Here is a 14,771-nt window from a genome sequence, read left to right as displayed (position 1 = left end):
GCTAAGGCTATAAATGAGTTGAGCTGCTACCACCCAATCTCTTTACAGCCTTGTGTAGGAAAAGTTCTAGAAAAAATAGTTCAAAACGCCTTCTATGGTATTTGGATAAAAATAATCTTACGAATGTTAGATTACATATTGTAATAAAAAAGCTAATAGATTGGAAAATTGGTTCAAAAATGCTTAAATACATAAAATCTTTTTTTTACAAATAGGAAATTTATAATCAAAGTTAACAATGTTTATTCAGCTGCAAATAACGCCGAGAATGGAATTCCTCAAGTATCACCACTCTCGGTGACAATTTTTATAATAGCATTCAATGAGCTAAGTGAAATCTTAACATTCGTCATTCTTTGTATGCAGATGAACTAAATATCATGTCAAAATGTAAAAATATTTCCGAAATTACTGATAACCTTAAGATCCTAGTTATATTGTTCGATACTAAACTTAATATCAAAAATCATTGTTTAATGCTAAAGAAAAACCTAGTTACCAGGTTAAATGTAAGTAAGAATTTAAGTTAAAACAAAAGCTTTTCACACATGAACACCGTTAGCCGAAGCTTACCTTCCTTCCCTCGAAGAAATATTCAACTCCTTAACATCTGTTTTTATTCCAAAGATAATATGCCAATTAAATTATTTTGTAATGAAAAGTCAAAAAAATATATTTTTTTGAGGCAAACCTCTTTATTTCGAATTCAAACTTAGATTTATTACAAAACTAATTCTTACTCTAGATACACCTATCCCCCAAATGTCATTCGTTGCTGATGTCGTGCGACGTTCCCACAGGTGGTGTTGGTTTACATCTGCTACGTGTTGGAATGCGCTGTTCTCACATGATGTTTGTATGTCCGGACATAATGTCAGCAAAAGTGTGGGAATCGTTGAATGTAATAATTGTATTTACATAATCTGGTGTTAAATCCTCCGTCCTTTAAAATCGAACGGCCACGTTCGATGTTGTAGCTCTAATGTGTTGAGGGATGTCTTCTATCCCTATAATTGTTCTTGGTGTTGGAATAGGGTTTTCCTGTGCCAATTCTTCTGCATTTGGAAGGTCAATCATTGCTGTTGCATTTGTTGCTGTTGTTGTTGTTGATTTAAGTTTATTTTTCAGCTTTAAAAGATAAAATATGCTTAATACAACCAAAAGAATTATGATGGTAAAGACGGCTACGGTGTTGTGTTTGTTCCTAGTTTCTAGGAGATTAATATACTCTGAATTTTTGGCATTTAATTCTTTTATCATTTGAAGTGATACTAGTTCTTCTGAATATTTTGTTTTAGAAACAGGTTGTAGGACAGCTGGCAGTGGTTTGTAAGCAGATATTTCGGTTGACTTATAAACTTCATTTTGGATTCTAATTGATGTGTGGTGGAAATGAATGATGTAGGTTCCATCTAGTGGCACTATCTCTTCATTTTCTTCTATAGGTCCAGTATATTGGTTTAAGAACAGAACACCTGGTGTAACTTCTGCAAACGATGGTATGTGTTGATTATTAATTTCAGTGCAGTTTGAAGCTCTGCTATTTAGTAGGTGGGGAATGCACGTGGAGTTGGTGATATCTACAATATTATTTATATGACATACAGCTAGTTTATGAAATGATAAACATGGGATATAATTCCATAAATTTCGTTCTTACATTCTAAGACATTTTCGTAAGGAATCTTAATAATAGTTTTGCCTTTTTTCACGGCCTTAATTAAGGTTGTTCTACATGATTCTACAGTGGTAGTTGGCAAGCTTATCATATAAAGGATTAAAGAATTATTTGAAGCGATCTTTATTTGAGAAAATTCTAGTGCTTCTAAGACATTTACATATGGCATTTCTTCTTTATTTAAAATTTCTTTGATTGTATTAATTTCTATATTGGAAAGAATGTAAGTGTTTACAATGTTGGCCTTGGCCCAGTGTATTGCATAATCTAAATTAACCATTTCTTCTTTAATTATTCCTAATTTAAGTTCTATGTTTAAATCTAGTTCGTCTTTGAATTTGTCGCTATTTTCTAATTTTTCATTGATATTATTTGTCATATTGACGATTTCATCAATTTTTTTAATCAATATTTTATTTATTACAATTTGATTGTTATTGTTACTTAGGACATTGTTTATTTTTTCCTTCATAATTTCAAAATCATGTCCGTCAGGGCTTCCTGCAATAAATTTCCAGACACTGCCTAGAAAGTCCAGTGACCGTTTAGTTTTTGTCGTAGGCATAAGTCTATCAAGGTGGGTTTTTATTTGAAGGATTTCGTTGCTTAAAAAGGGAAGGATGGGATTGTTTTAATTGATGTTTTCTGCTAGCAAAGTTTCCAGTTCGTCTATTATTTTTTGGTATTGTTTGAGGTCGATAGAGTGTATAATCTTAAAAGTTCCTGTTTGAACCTTTGCTGTTCCCATGTCTATTGCTATCGACTGTGCGTTGGAATAATCGAGCATTTTAACATCGGCAAAGATGCAATGCAGAGCCTGGAATAGATTTCAGTTTTTAATTAGAGACTTGTGGACCACTTTACCGGATACTGTAGCAATAGTTGAGGTCCTATTTTCCGAAACTACTTCTTTCTTATATTTGGGGGAAAGTTTATTGCCTATTCGTTTATTTATTTTAACATAAATAACATCTCCTGCGGAATTGGTTTTTGGAGAAGTTCTATTTTTGTTATGGTAATTTCAGTCTGCGAGTTGTTTATTTTTAATTTTTTCAGCGTTCTCTCTTCTAAGTATTTCTAGCTGTTCTGGATAATTCAAAAATTCTTTACCAAAAAAAAACGTCTATTGGTTTCTTTTTAATTCATACACTGTCATCTCTAATAATTCAGAAAATGTACTATGTAGTTTTTTTTTGACTTGAGAAACCGCATTAGTTCGGATAACGTGGAATGAAATCTTTCCACTTGTCCGTTCGCTGAGCTAGTATAAGGTGGAACCTGGAATATTTTAATTTTAAAAAGGTTCTCCAGCATAAAAGAGAAAGAACTAGAACTTAGGGGTTTTTCATTGTCTACTACAATGATTTCGGGAACACCAAATGCTAGTATAAGTTCCCTTAGAGGCTGTTTTATGTCTTCGCTAGATCTAGAATTTAAAATTTTTGTTAGGGCATATTTCGAAAACTTGTCTATTGCTGTTAGAATTATTTTTCCGTCAGTGAAGTATAGATCTATGTGTAAAATTTGACCTGGGAATTTGGGTATAGGCGTTGGTTGAATTTCAGGCTTAGAAGGATGACGGTTGTATTTATTTTCAATACAAACAGTACAACTTTTAGTAATTCTTCTGATTTTGCCTATCATGCCTGTAAAATAATATTTCTTTAGGATTTGGGTTCTGTTTTCTTTTGCATCTCTATTGGCGCGTTGATGTGTTTCGGCTATGATGTTTTCCTGATCTGACTCGTTAATAATATCCTCGACTTGCATTTGAGTGAATCTGATTCTGAAATTGCCAAAATGTGAGGGATATATGATTTGTATTATACCCATCATGGGTTCGGAATTTTTAATACAATTTATTACTGAAGGGTTTAATATTTTTTTGAGGATCTGTTTTTGGTTTTCTTCGGTGAATTCTGGCTCTGTTATGGTGTGCCTATGATATGTGGGGAAAATTATTTGAAAGTTCTTAGAAGAAGTTTGGCCTACTTGCAAGAAGATTTGGTTTTTGAAGACATTTATTGGTATTTCCATACTTGGTATGAGATTTTGTGATGAACTTTCATCACTATGTACCGTTGTTGTGAGGGAGTATACTTGGGAGTTTATTTGAGGAGAACGTGACAATGCATCTGCCACAATGTTTGTCTTCCCTGGCTTGTAATGTAACTCATGGCTATATTCCTCGAGGATTGCTTTCCATCGCTTCATCTTCTGTTGTTATTTTTGCTGCTGAGAGCACACGTAAGGGGTTGATAGGTAGTGGCGCAAGGAGTTCAGAGCCCATATGATAGCCAACATCTCCTTTTCATTGGCTGCTTATTTTTCTTCTGTTTCACCTAGTGTACGCGAGATAAACGTGATTGGTCTGTCTTCTTGGGACAAGACAGCGCCAAGGGCGATGTTAGAAGCATCCGTAGTAAGTTCGAAGGCTTTGTTAAAATTTGGGTAAGAAAGAACTATGTCTTCGGAAGTAAGGACTCTTTTAATTTTTTCAAATGCGTCAATGGTGACAGGGTCGAGAGAAATTTGTTTTTTAGCGGACTGTGTTTTGGACATACGTCCTTCCTCCCCTCTAAGAAGGGTGGTTAGGGGTTTCGCCAGCTTTGCGTAATCCTTGACAAAGCGGCGATAATAGCCTGACAGCCCAAGGAATGAGCGAAGGTCCTTTAGGGTCTGTGGTAATGGGAAGTTACTTACCACTTCAACTTTTGCGGGTTCGGTCTTTATGCCTTCGTATGAGACAATAAATCCCAAAAACTTAACTTGTGTTTTGTAAAATTGCCCAATTGTACCTTCATATTGGCCTGAAAGAGTGTTCTAAAAATGTCCGTTATGTCTCGAGCGTGTGTGAATTTGTTTTCGCCTAGTTCTGAAAGGACTTCGTTTATATTAGGAATGGGATAGCGATCAGATATAGTTACACTGTTAAGCTTTCTATAATCGATCACCATTCTGTATTGCTTTTTTCGTGTAGAGTCCGGTTTTTTCGATACAATCCATATGGGAGAATTGTATGGAGACCTTGAGCGTCTGATAATTCCATCTTTTAAAAGTTGTTGAATCTGTTTTTCGACTTCAGATTTCAATGCCATGGGGAAGGAAAAATATTTGCTGTAAATGGGTGAGTCAGTTAATGTGCGGATTTCTCCTATAGTCCTTGTGGTATAGGTTAGTTTCTCGTCAGGTTCACAGAATAAGTTCGAGAAATTTTGGACAGCTGAATTCGGAAGGTTTTGTTGTGTTTTTGTCGTATGAGCGGTTTTAAATGAAATGTTTGTAAAGTGTGTAAAAGGAAGAATTTGAGGCTTATGCTTTTGATATTAAATAAATTAATCAATGTATGTTATGTTACTTCAATATTTCCTGCTATCGATTTAGCAAAAAAGGATTTTTGGTTTTGTATAGGGTTTTGAACAAGAGATGCTTGTATGTAATTCTTTTACGATCCAGTGTCTATCAAAAATTGGTATATATTACCACTCTTCGACTTGCACTCGAAATAAGGCAAGGAAGAGTCATTTAGCCTAAAATATTTATGTCTAGATGTTCTAGTTCTTCAGGGTTTCCTGATTTTTCGGTAGTGTTTTCAACATAATCTTCTAACGTTTGATCCTCTTGTTCTTCGCTTAAACTTAGATTTTGGTAGTATTGCTTGAGCTCATCTTCAGATGGATCAATATGGTAATTAGGTTGGTATTTTGTCGTTTGGGTTCTCTGAGTTAAAGGTTCCCTTTTAGTAGGTGGACTTGATTTAGAAGGTTTAGGTTGACTTTGTGGGTATTTACCTATGGGACGGTTAGATTGGAATTCTCGATAAGGTTGAAATGAATGATATGGTTGTTGTACCTGTTGTACGGGTGGTGTATAATAAGTGCGATGCACTTGTTTAGGAGGGTACCTGCTATAATCTTTTAGTGGAGGTTAATTCTGTGGTCGCGTATGTGCGGCTTGTGGAGCGAAATTTTTCTTTGTTGCCCCATGGTTATTTGAACATATTGGGACCTAAAATGTTGGTTTTCATATTTCTGACATAAATATAGAGCCGTAGGCAAGTCCGCTGGTTCTTTCATGGCTAGGAGATCAAGTTACAAGTTACCCTTCAATCCCCTAATAAATGTATCTAACGCTTTGTCACGATAGGTTTTAGTCAATAACTTCATTGACTCCGAAAAAATGTCCGTACATGATATATTATTGTTTAGCAGAGGTTGATGTGAAGTTACAGATTGATAAAATTGCTGAATGTATGAATTCCCTTGAACTAATCCCGACATTTGGTACTCGAGTGTCGAGATGTCTCGTTTATCGGCATAGCTCATAGATAAGAAATTGACTTTACTTTTCCAGTCGAGAGGTGTATTGTTGATCTCTAAGACCGCATCTGCCTGACCGGTAATCTTATTACGGATAACGTTTAGTATCCCGTAATATTTGGTGGTTCCTTTAATGTCTTCGTAGAGTTTTAAAACTCTTTCTACACTTTTTTTCCAAGAAGAGAACTCGCAAGTCTCTCCTGAAAAGTTTCGACGACATCTTACGATGTCGGGAATTTTTTCCAGATCATGCGTTTAATTTTGATATCGAGGAAGGATTATTTGATCCACGGCAGAGAATCGTGGTGCAGTAGGATTTATAATGTTTTCTAATAGTTGCTTCCCTTGCTGCTCGAGTACTCGGCTTACGGTTGAGGAAACGAGCGTATCTAATTCGGGAGTGGATCTTACTTCTGACACAGGCGGGGGGTCAGTATTAGATGCACTTGAATGAAAGGAGCAATTATGGTTTTGACTATTATTGGGGAGAGCATGTATTGTATGAATGCCTTGAGTAAAGCTCGAGCCCGAAGCCTGAGTTGCTCCCGTGTATGTGGAAGGGTTTGGGAAAAAGATGTTATTTGGGAAGTAGTAGGATTGAGTAATGGATTAATGGTAATAGGAACTGAAGGAGCTTGGGGCTGTCCTTGAATTTGATTAGGATCTAGGGAATCACCGGCACCTGTTCTTGTTACAACCATTTTTGATAATAAATTTAATTTTGATTATTGTAATCTTTAGATAAGTTTAACCGTAGTCATTCTAATTTATTTTCGTTTTAATTTAACTGTAATAATTATGCTGATTTTTGTAATCTTTCGATAAGTTTAACCGTAGTCACTCTAATTTATTTTCGTTTTAATTTAACTGTAATAATTATGCTGATTTTGTTATATAGATTTTCCTCTTCAGTGAAGTTATATGGTATAGATTTGTATATATATAATTTCTTTATAAATTCAATTTTAGTTATTATATTTTTTAATTCTGTCTTCAACAGATTGTTTTCCTTTTTTTTATACGTATTTCATACAAAAACTTAAATATTAGCTCACATTAAACACCAAAATATCATGCTGCTGGCCAATGGGACGTCTTCCTTTTTACCTATGACCAGTAACTAGTGAATCCTTCGTTGACTCCTTGCATTGATTTCAGTCGAGTTTAACCAGAACACTGATCTGCGCTTTTATTTATTATTATTATAACGCGCTTTTATTTTGGTTTGAGTTCTAAAAACGGAGCACCGATCTGCGCGGTTATTTTAATTATGTGAGCACGGGGGCTACTTAAGATCACTGGCTCTTTTTATTAACACACGCGGAACGGGTCCCTGCTAGGGCGCCAATTAAATTATTTTGTAATGAAAAGTCAAACAAATATATTTGTTCCCAAGGAAAATATATCGATTTTAATTCAATAAATTTATTAAAAAAATCCTAAACAAAACAATTATAATTGAAATTATAAATTTAAAGTAAATAATTTTTATATTACTTTCGTATTCCTTCTGGTGTTCTGCCGCTGGCGCCAAATTGAATTGAGGTTAGTTGGCCTCGTGAGTAACATTAATTGAATTAAAATACTGATTGACAGGTGGATTGGGGTGCGTTTGGATGTTAGGCAAAGGCGTTGCCAGATCTGTCGCAACACTCCCCCCCAGTATGTCCTCTTGAGGTCCTACTACGTCTCGTTCTTTGAGCCAACGAACATCAAGCACCGCAATTTTCGTAGCTGGCCTCTCGAATATACCAGCAACAGTTTTAACCAACGCACTTCTCACTCTACCGTCAGCGCCGACTTTAGTAGCAATGATACTTCCTTTTGGCCAACAGAATCTAGGACTATCGGGATCAACAATGAGTACGATGTCATCTACTTCGATTGGTTTTACTTCATCAAACCATTTGCAACGTCGAGTTATAACGGGTAGATATTCACGTAGCCATCTTTTCCAAAATGAATTTGCAAGTTGTTGAGCGGTTTGCCAATTTCTTCGGAGTTGCACACCCTCGCTTACACCTTCAATTATTGGCTTAATACCACTAGAACTGCCAAGCAGAAAGTGGTTAGGAGTCAGGGATTCCTCTTCTTCATGATCAATTGGAATGTATGTAAGTGGTCTAGAATTCACAATCATCTCCACATCCATTAAAGAACTACGTAAGAGCTCATCATTAGGATTGCGTGATGGTAAAATTTTATAAAGTACATCCTTAACGGAACGCACCAAACGCTCCCAGGCTCCTCCCATATGTGGTGAGCTGGGTGGTATAAAACGCCATTTCATTGAAGAGCTTGTAAACGCACTCGTTATTTTGTTTTTATCAACCAGTTCGAAAGCTTCTCTCAATTCACGCTCCGCACCTTTGAAGTTTGTGCCATTGTCGCTCCATAGTTCAACAGGAGACCCACGTCTGGCCATGAAGTTGCGAATGGCCATTATGCAGGAGTCTGTCGATAACGAATAGGCAACCTCTATGTGGATTGCTCTTGTTGTCAAACACGTTATTAACACTCCATACCTTTTTCACTGCTGCGTCGTACAGAGACAGGTAAAGGGCCAAAATAGTCTACACCAGCATATGTAAAAGGGCGGCAATATGAAGCAAGGCGTGTCTGTGGGAGACATGACATTTTTGGAGGAGATGGTCGAGCACTTTGATTCTTGCAGTATTGGCAATGATCTCGTCGAGTTTTGTGGAGAATAACTCTGAGACGTGGAATCCAATATTTTTGCCGTACTTCATTCACAACTGTTTCGTTATTACAGTGATGGTACCTTAAATGATAATCAAGAAGAATTAGTTGTGTAATATAGTGATACTTAGGCAATATGATAGGATCATCTCTGTTCTCGAGGGCCACTCTTCCACTAAGTCGAAGTAAGCCATTATAATCCAAGTAGGGTGATAGCTTATAGATGGGGCTTAATCTCTTAATAGCATTTCCTTTCGATAGCACCAAGATTTCATCCATGAATTCATCACATTGTGCTTTTTTGCACAAAATTATCTCAGCATGTTGAATTTCGTTTTACGAGACAGGTTTACGTTTAACAACACCAACTTGAAGTTTCGAATTATGTTTTGATTTTCATTTTTCTTCAAAGACCCTTTCTTTCCAAAATCGAGCATAGTTGATGACTTTTGACATAACCTTTAGCAATGCTTTCCAGGAAAAGAAGCGTTCGGGTTCAATAGCAATAGAACACTCACCAGCCAGACTTTCTTTCCCATGATATCCCATATATTGGGCGCGAAGTTCCTCATCTGTTGTTTTACTTTTGTAATCTTCTTTTGGCCAGTCACTTGAATTAAGTTTTAAGAAAGATGGTCCATTTAACCATCGACTGTCGTTTGAAAAATCAGGAATCCGTTGCCACTTCGTTGCTTCGTCAGCTACGTTTTCTGACGTTGGAATCCATCGCCAGTCAGACAATTCCGTCAACTCGAGTATCTCGCTGATGCGAAAAGCTACAAACTGCTTGTAGCGACGGTGATCCGAACGAAGCCAAGATAGTACAGTGCGCGAATCTGACCAGAATGTTAGTTTAGATATTTGAATTGAATGGGTAGCTAGAAGGCTCTTGGCTAATCGAGCTCCGATGACGGCTGCTTGAAGCTCTAACCGAGGAATTGACATCAGTTTTATAGGGGCTACTCGAGTTTTACATCCTAGCAAAACGCAGTCGACCAGATCTCCATCGGTACTTCTCAGGTAACTCACAGCAGCATATCCATCTTCACTGGCATCCACAAACGTGTGAATCTCAAACTCTGGAAAATGTTTGAAATCAGCTCTTACGTAACATCTTGGTATTTTCATAGCTGTCACCTCAGGTAACAATCGAATCCAGTGTAACCACTTTGAATACTCTTTATCGTGAATGAACTCGTCCCATGAACATCCAGAACGCCATATTTCTTGAAAAAATATTTTGGTGTACATAACATAGAATGCAAGGAGACCTAAGGGATCAAAAATTGTCATTAATAAACTGAGAACCTCTCTTTTAGTAGGCCTTTTTTCGCCTCGAAGCACATCCTCGTTTTTGTAACGATTTGAAATTTTAAAAACGAAACTGTCATCAGATGTTGACCACCACATCCCAAGCACCTTTTCTGTGGCAAGTTCTCTTTCAGAACTTAAGTTAATTGTATCGACAGATTTTGTGTTGAGTGCACTTAAGACCGTCTTAGAGTTTGATACCCAGTTCCGGATTTGAAACCCACCTTGCGAGTGAACGTAGTGGACATCACGTGCGAGTTGAATTGCTTCATCTTCACTGTCAACACTATCCAACATGTCATCTACATAATGGTTATGCAAAATACTTTGAACTGCTCTAGAAAAACGATCTTGGAACTCTTTAGCATTAAGGTTTTTAATGCATTCAGCACAGCTTGGCGAACAAGTTGACCCAAAGGTCATTACCAACATTACATAGACTGATGGTTTTAGAGCACCTGGCTCAAACCAAAGAAAACGTTGATAATTTTGATCTTCTGCGCGAATTCTTACCTGGTGGTACATCTCAGCTATATCTCCTCCAATTGCGACTTTCCTTTGACGAAATTTTCGAATCGCAGATACCATAGGTGTTAGATGGTCCGGACCTTTCAAAAGCATACTATTTAAGGATACACCATCAACTTTAGCTGCAGCATCCCACACAAGTCTTATTTTTCCGGGCTTATTTAGATTAATCACCGGAAATATGGGTAAGTACCAACATTTTTTTGTTTCAACTTCACACGGGTTCAATTTTCTTGCATATCCCTTGGCTACGTAATCTTCGATTTTAGATTGCAGCGTGCAACCTAAATCCGGATTTCTTAACATTTTTGCTTGCTCGTCTTAGCGCCATTGGGAAACTGTCTGGGTGAGGCATGTTGGCATGTTTCCAGAGTAAACCAGTCTAATATCGGTTTTCTATTTTTTGAGTAATCTTCTGCAGCTGGTCGTAAGCGTATTGGTCCTCTCTTGACACAAGCAAATCCTTATTGCAATCAACATCTAAGTTGTCCAAGCAAATGTAGTTTTTTACAATCTCGAGCAGCTCACTATTTTCGGAAATTTCACAGTCGCACATTTGAAACACGTGGTGGGTCATGGTACTTTCAGAAGATAGACTATTGCCTGATTGACCTTTTAATGTCCAGCCCAAACGTGTTTTTTCTGCTACTGGTTCATAGCTTTCACCTTCTTTAGACTTTAGACTTACTCCAAGTTGACAGTTGTTAAGTCCGATGAGAAGTTTTGGTTCAGCATTTGTATACGATTTTATAGGAAGACCTCTCAAGTGCTTGTGGTGATTCTGCAACAAATTCACATCAATTGACTGTACTGGTAAATTCAGATTTTTCACAGCATGTACATCTTTGAGTGGGAATTTGATTGAATTATTAGTTTTGGATATTTCAAGGTCAAGCATCATGGAATCATCTTCATAACGATGAGTATTTGAGGTCCTTCGAAGACATAATGGTTGAAGGATACCCTTGAGGTTCAAGTCCTTCATCAAACTCTCATCGATTAATGTCAATGATGACCCTTCATCAAAAAACGCGAATGTTGATATTTGAACGCCTTTTCCATGTAGGGTAACTGGTAATACTCGGAAAAGAATTCGTGCTTCCTTGTTATGATGTGTATTCATACGTGAAGATAACGAAACTGTTTTCACTGAAGATTCCTTGTGAAGGCTAGGATGATGAAAAGAGCGGCATCCATATACACCACACACTGCACTTGATGAACAAGCCTCTGGTAGGTGGGCTCTGAGACATCTTCCACAAAGTTGTTTGTTTCTTAGTGCATTCCATTTATCTGCTCTTTTCATTTGTAAATATTTGCTACACTTTTCAACACCTTTGCAATCACCTTTACAAATAGCACAGGATTCAGTATCAACAGGATCATTTTGCACAGCGTGAGTATTAAGAGCTCCTCGTCGACGACCTTTTTTTAAAGTGCTTGGAATCATTACGATGTTTGCCCCTTCAGCAAGTTGAAGCAGCCACTTACTAAAATCATCCAATGTGCAGTTTTTCAATGTTAGTTTGTGCATTCCCCAAAAGGGACCTTAAAGTCCAGGTAACTTAGAGGCCAATTCCTGTTGAAGTTCAGGGTTGCACAGATGATTCACCAAACCAGAAGCTTTCATGGTGGCACATATATTTTGTACCTCTAGTGCAAAGTCAACTATTGTTTCTGGACGATTTTCTTTAGGTGCTGCCATTTCTTTGATTTGCGACAACAGGACATCTATTATTAGTTCCGGTCTGCCAAACTTCATTCGTAATGTTGATATTATTTGCGTCACACAAGATTCATGCAGCAATAAGTTTCTAACTGAATTTCGTGCTTTTCCTTCCAAAGCTTGTCGAAGACGAAGAAGGTTTTCCGGATCCGAAAATCCACATAGCTTAGTTGTTTGCTCGAATGTGGCCACAAATAAGGGCCATTCTTCTGGGTCACCATCAAATTAAGGAAGTTCTTTTCATATTCCCTTGTGAGCCGCAACCTGTTCACGTGTTATAGTTCGTACATCATTTGAATCAGTTTTTGATTTGGACGCATCTTCTTTTTCCGGCGCTGTGTTTTTTGCGCTTATTGTAAGCATTCCAGGTGGAATCCAATCAGTTGTATTTGCATTAACCGTTTGGGTAGACGTTTTGATCTCTAAAGCAAGTAATTTTTCTAAGATCTGCTGTAGCAGTGGGTCGTGGTGAGACACTCCAGTACCAACATTAACTAGAGGAACAGTGGGTGGCTGAAGCAGCGTTGCGTTTGTGCTTTCCGCAGCAGGTGCACCTTTAGATGTTGACTGAATCGGATATGATGCTTTTAGCCAGCTTTCAACTTTTGAAATCTCACTTTCCTCATCTGATGATAAAACTTGGTCTTCTTCCTCTGCTAGATGGGCGGTTAAATTTCTTTGCTTGGTAAGTAATTCTTCCCTTTGTTTCAAAATTGATTGTTGCTCTTGCAGTAGCTGCAATTCAAGATTAATTCGCCTAACATTAGAGGAAGAAGCCTTCGATATCTGAGAACGCGCACGCTTATTGATTTTCTTGGGTGCAAACATCCCATCAAGTTTTTGATTGTCATCTTTTGCTGGGGCAGAGATCTCATGACTACCTAAATGTTCGCCATTTACAGAAGTCGGCAAAACTGTATGAGAATTGCTGAGATCCCGTGCTACCTCTAGATTATCATTACCTAAATCATCTTGAGAAGAATGAGCTTCAGGAAGTGGCCGACTGGTGACCACGCTCAATAGGTTTGGTGTATTTTCTGTAACAGGTAAGGATAATGAAGAGGTTCGAGGTACCAGATCGCCGACGAAAGGACGTGAATCTCCATCGTTAAGAGACATGCGACGTTCCTTATGTACTTTATCCAATTTCCCTTCACTCTTGGATTTAACTGATGCATTCTTAGAATTACATGGTGTTTGCTGTGATGCTAGTAATCCACTTGAAAGCAGCCTGGAACAATGGGTACATCGCCAATCACGATGGGCTACTGAAGAAGTCACTCCAACACAAATATAGTGATACCAGCCATCGCAATTATCACAGCGAACCATTCGGAGATTATCCACTTTGTTGCACAAGAGGCAGCTATATGTCTTCTCCTTAGTTCCAGTATTTTTTGGGGCCTTCGGCGGCATATTCCAGAAAGATTTTTTTAAAATGTTCCCAAGGAAAATATATCGATTTTAATTCAATAAATTTATTAAAAAAATCCTAAACAAAACAATTATAATTGTAATTATAAATTTAAAGTAAATAATTTTTATATTACTTTCGTATTCCTTCTGGTGTTCTGCCGCTGGCGCCAAATTGAATTGAGGTTAGTTGGCCTCGTGAGTAACATTAATTGAATTAAAATACTGATTGACAGGTGGATTGGGGTGCGTTTGGATGTTAGGCAAAGGCGTTGCCAGATCTGTCGCAACAATATTTTTTTGAGGCGAACCTCTTTATTTCGAATTCAAACTTAGACTAATTACAAAACTAATTCTTACTCTAGATTACACCTATCCCGCAAATGTCATTCGTTGCTGATGTTGTGCGACGTTCCCACAGGTGGTGTTGGCTTACATCTGCTACGTGCTGGAATGCGCTGTTCTCACATGATGTTTGTATGTCCAGACATAGTGTCAGCAAAAGTGTGGGAATTGTTGAATGTAATAATTGTATTCACATAATCTGGTGTTAACTTGCACAAGTAAGTCTCCAGTTACAAATGGTGCTAAACGAACACTACCCCGGAAAAGAATTCCAAGCGTTCCCTCTACAATCTACAATGCGCTAAATATCGCTCGAACAATGGATATATCGCTTGACATTCGAAGCCAAAAGACAACAACTCACCCACCTTGGCTACTTTCTGAATCATCGTTAATTACTGACCTCACCTGCACACACAAAGAGTCCACAAACAAACAAACTTGATCGAGCACTGTATAATTCTACAGCACACAAATACAAAAGCGAAAATTGGAACTTTTTTTTATAGATGGCTCTAAAACAGAACATTTCACTACCTTTGCTATAGTCGACTAAAATAAAAACCTTATAACGAATGGACTTCTGCCACAATTTTGTTCTGTTTTGCTCTTTCAATTAACAAAGCTACAAAAATCAAAATTAATATAAAAATTATGTGGGTACCCGGTCACGTAGGGATACTTGGTAACGAGGAAGCAGACACAGCAGCTAAAATTGCAGCTGAGAAAACGCTTGTCTCATTTGACCCTC

The 14,771-nt window shown here is 37.5% G+C and overlaps 2 protein-coding genes across 3 annotated transcripts; both read right to left on the bottom strand.

Annotated features, from left to right (window-relative positions):
* Positions 1-7,543: 7,543 nt before the first annotated feature.
* On the bottom strand, positions 7,544-8,976 carry LOC129945091 (uncharacterized). Its single transcript, XM_056054749.1, has 3 exons — positions 8,825-8,976; positions 8,523-8,779; positions 7,544-8,475 (listed from the first exon to the last, which is right to left on the bottom strand). Exons 1-3 carry the CDS (start codon positions 8,974-8,976, stop codon positions 7,544-7,546), a joined length of 1,341 nt encoding a protein of 446 aa, XP_055910724.1.
* A 117-nt stretch (positions 8,977-9,093) lies between these two features.
* LOC129948382 (uncharacterized) lies at positions 9,094-14,436 on the bottom strand. 2 transcript variants are annotated; one of them, XM_056059359.1, is made up of 2 exons: positions 13,813-14,436; positions 9,094-13,754 (listed from the first exon to the last, which is right to left on the bottom strand). In XM_056059359.1, the coding sequence occupies exon 2, from the start codon at positions 10,840-10,842 to the stop codon at positions 9,094-9,096; it is 1,749 nt and encodes a 582-aa protein (XP_055915334.1). In that variant the 5' UTR covers positions 10,843-13,754; positions 13,813-14,436. The 2 variants fall into 2 exon arrangements, with proteins under 2 accessions (XP_055915334.1, XP_055915335.1); XM_056059360.1 differs by having other exon boundaries at positions 9,977-13,754.
* Between the last annotated feature and the right edge of the window lie 335 nt (positions 14,437-14,771).

The sequence above is a fragment of the Eupeodes corollae genome, chromosome 2 (genome assembly GCF_945859685.1).
Source record: "Eupeodes corollae chromosome 2, idEupCoro1.1, whole genome shotgun sequence".
NCBI classification, from domain to species: Eukaryota; Metazoa; Arthropoda; class Insecta; order Diptera; family Syrphidae; genus Eupeodes; species Eupeodes corollae.
Note: the sequence above shows the minus strand (reverse complement) of the source record. Positions and strands in the feature narration are given on the sequence as shown.

Excerpts from the sequence above, each read along its gene's own strand:
- LOC129945091 (XM_056054749.1), bottom strand. The coding sequence starts at position 8,976 with ATGGATGAAATCTTGGTGCTATCGAAAGGAAATGCTATTAAGAGATTA. Across the intron at positions 8,780-8,824 it reads GATCCTATCATATTGCCTAA|GTACCATCACTGTAATAACG; the intron begins GTATCACTATAT and ends TTATCATTTAAG. Across the intron at positions 8,476-8,522 it reads ACGACGCAGCAGTGAAAAAG|AGGTTGCCTATTCGTTATCG; the intron begins GTATGGAGTGTT and ends CAATCCACATAG.
- LOC129948382 (XM_056059359.1), bottom strand. The coding sequence starts at position 10,842 with ATGTTAAGAAATCCGGATTTAGGTTGCACGCTGCAATCTAAAATCGAA.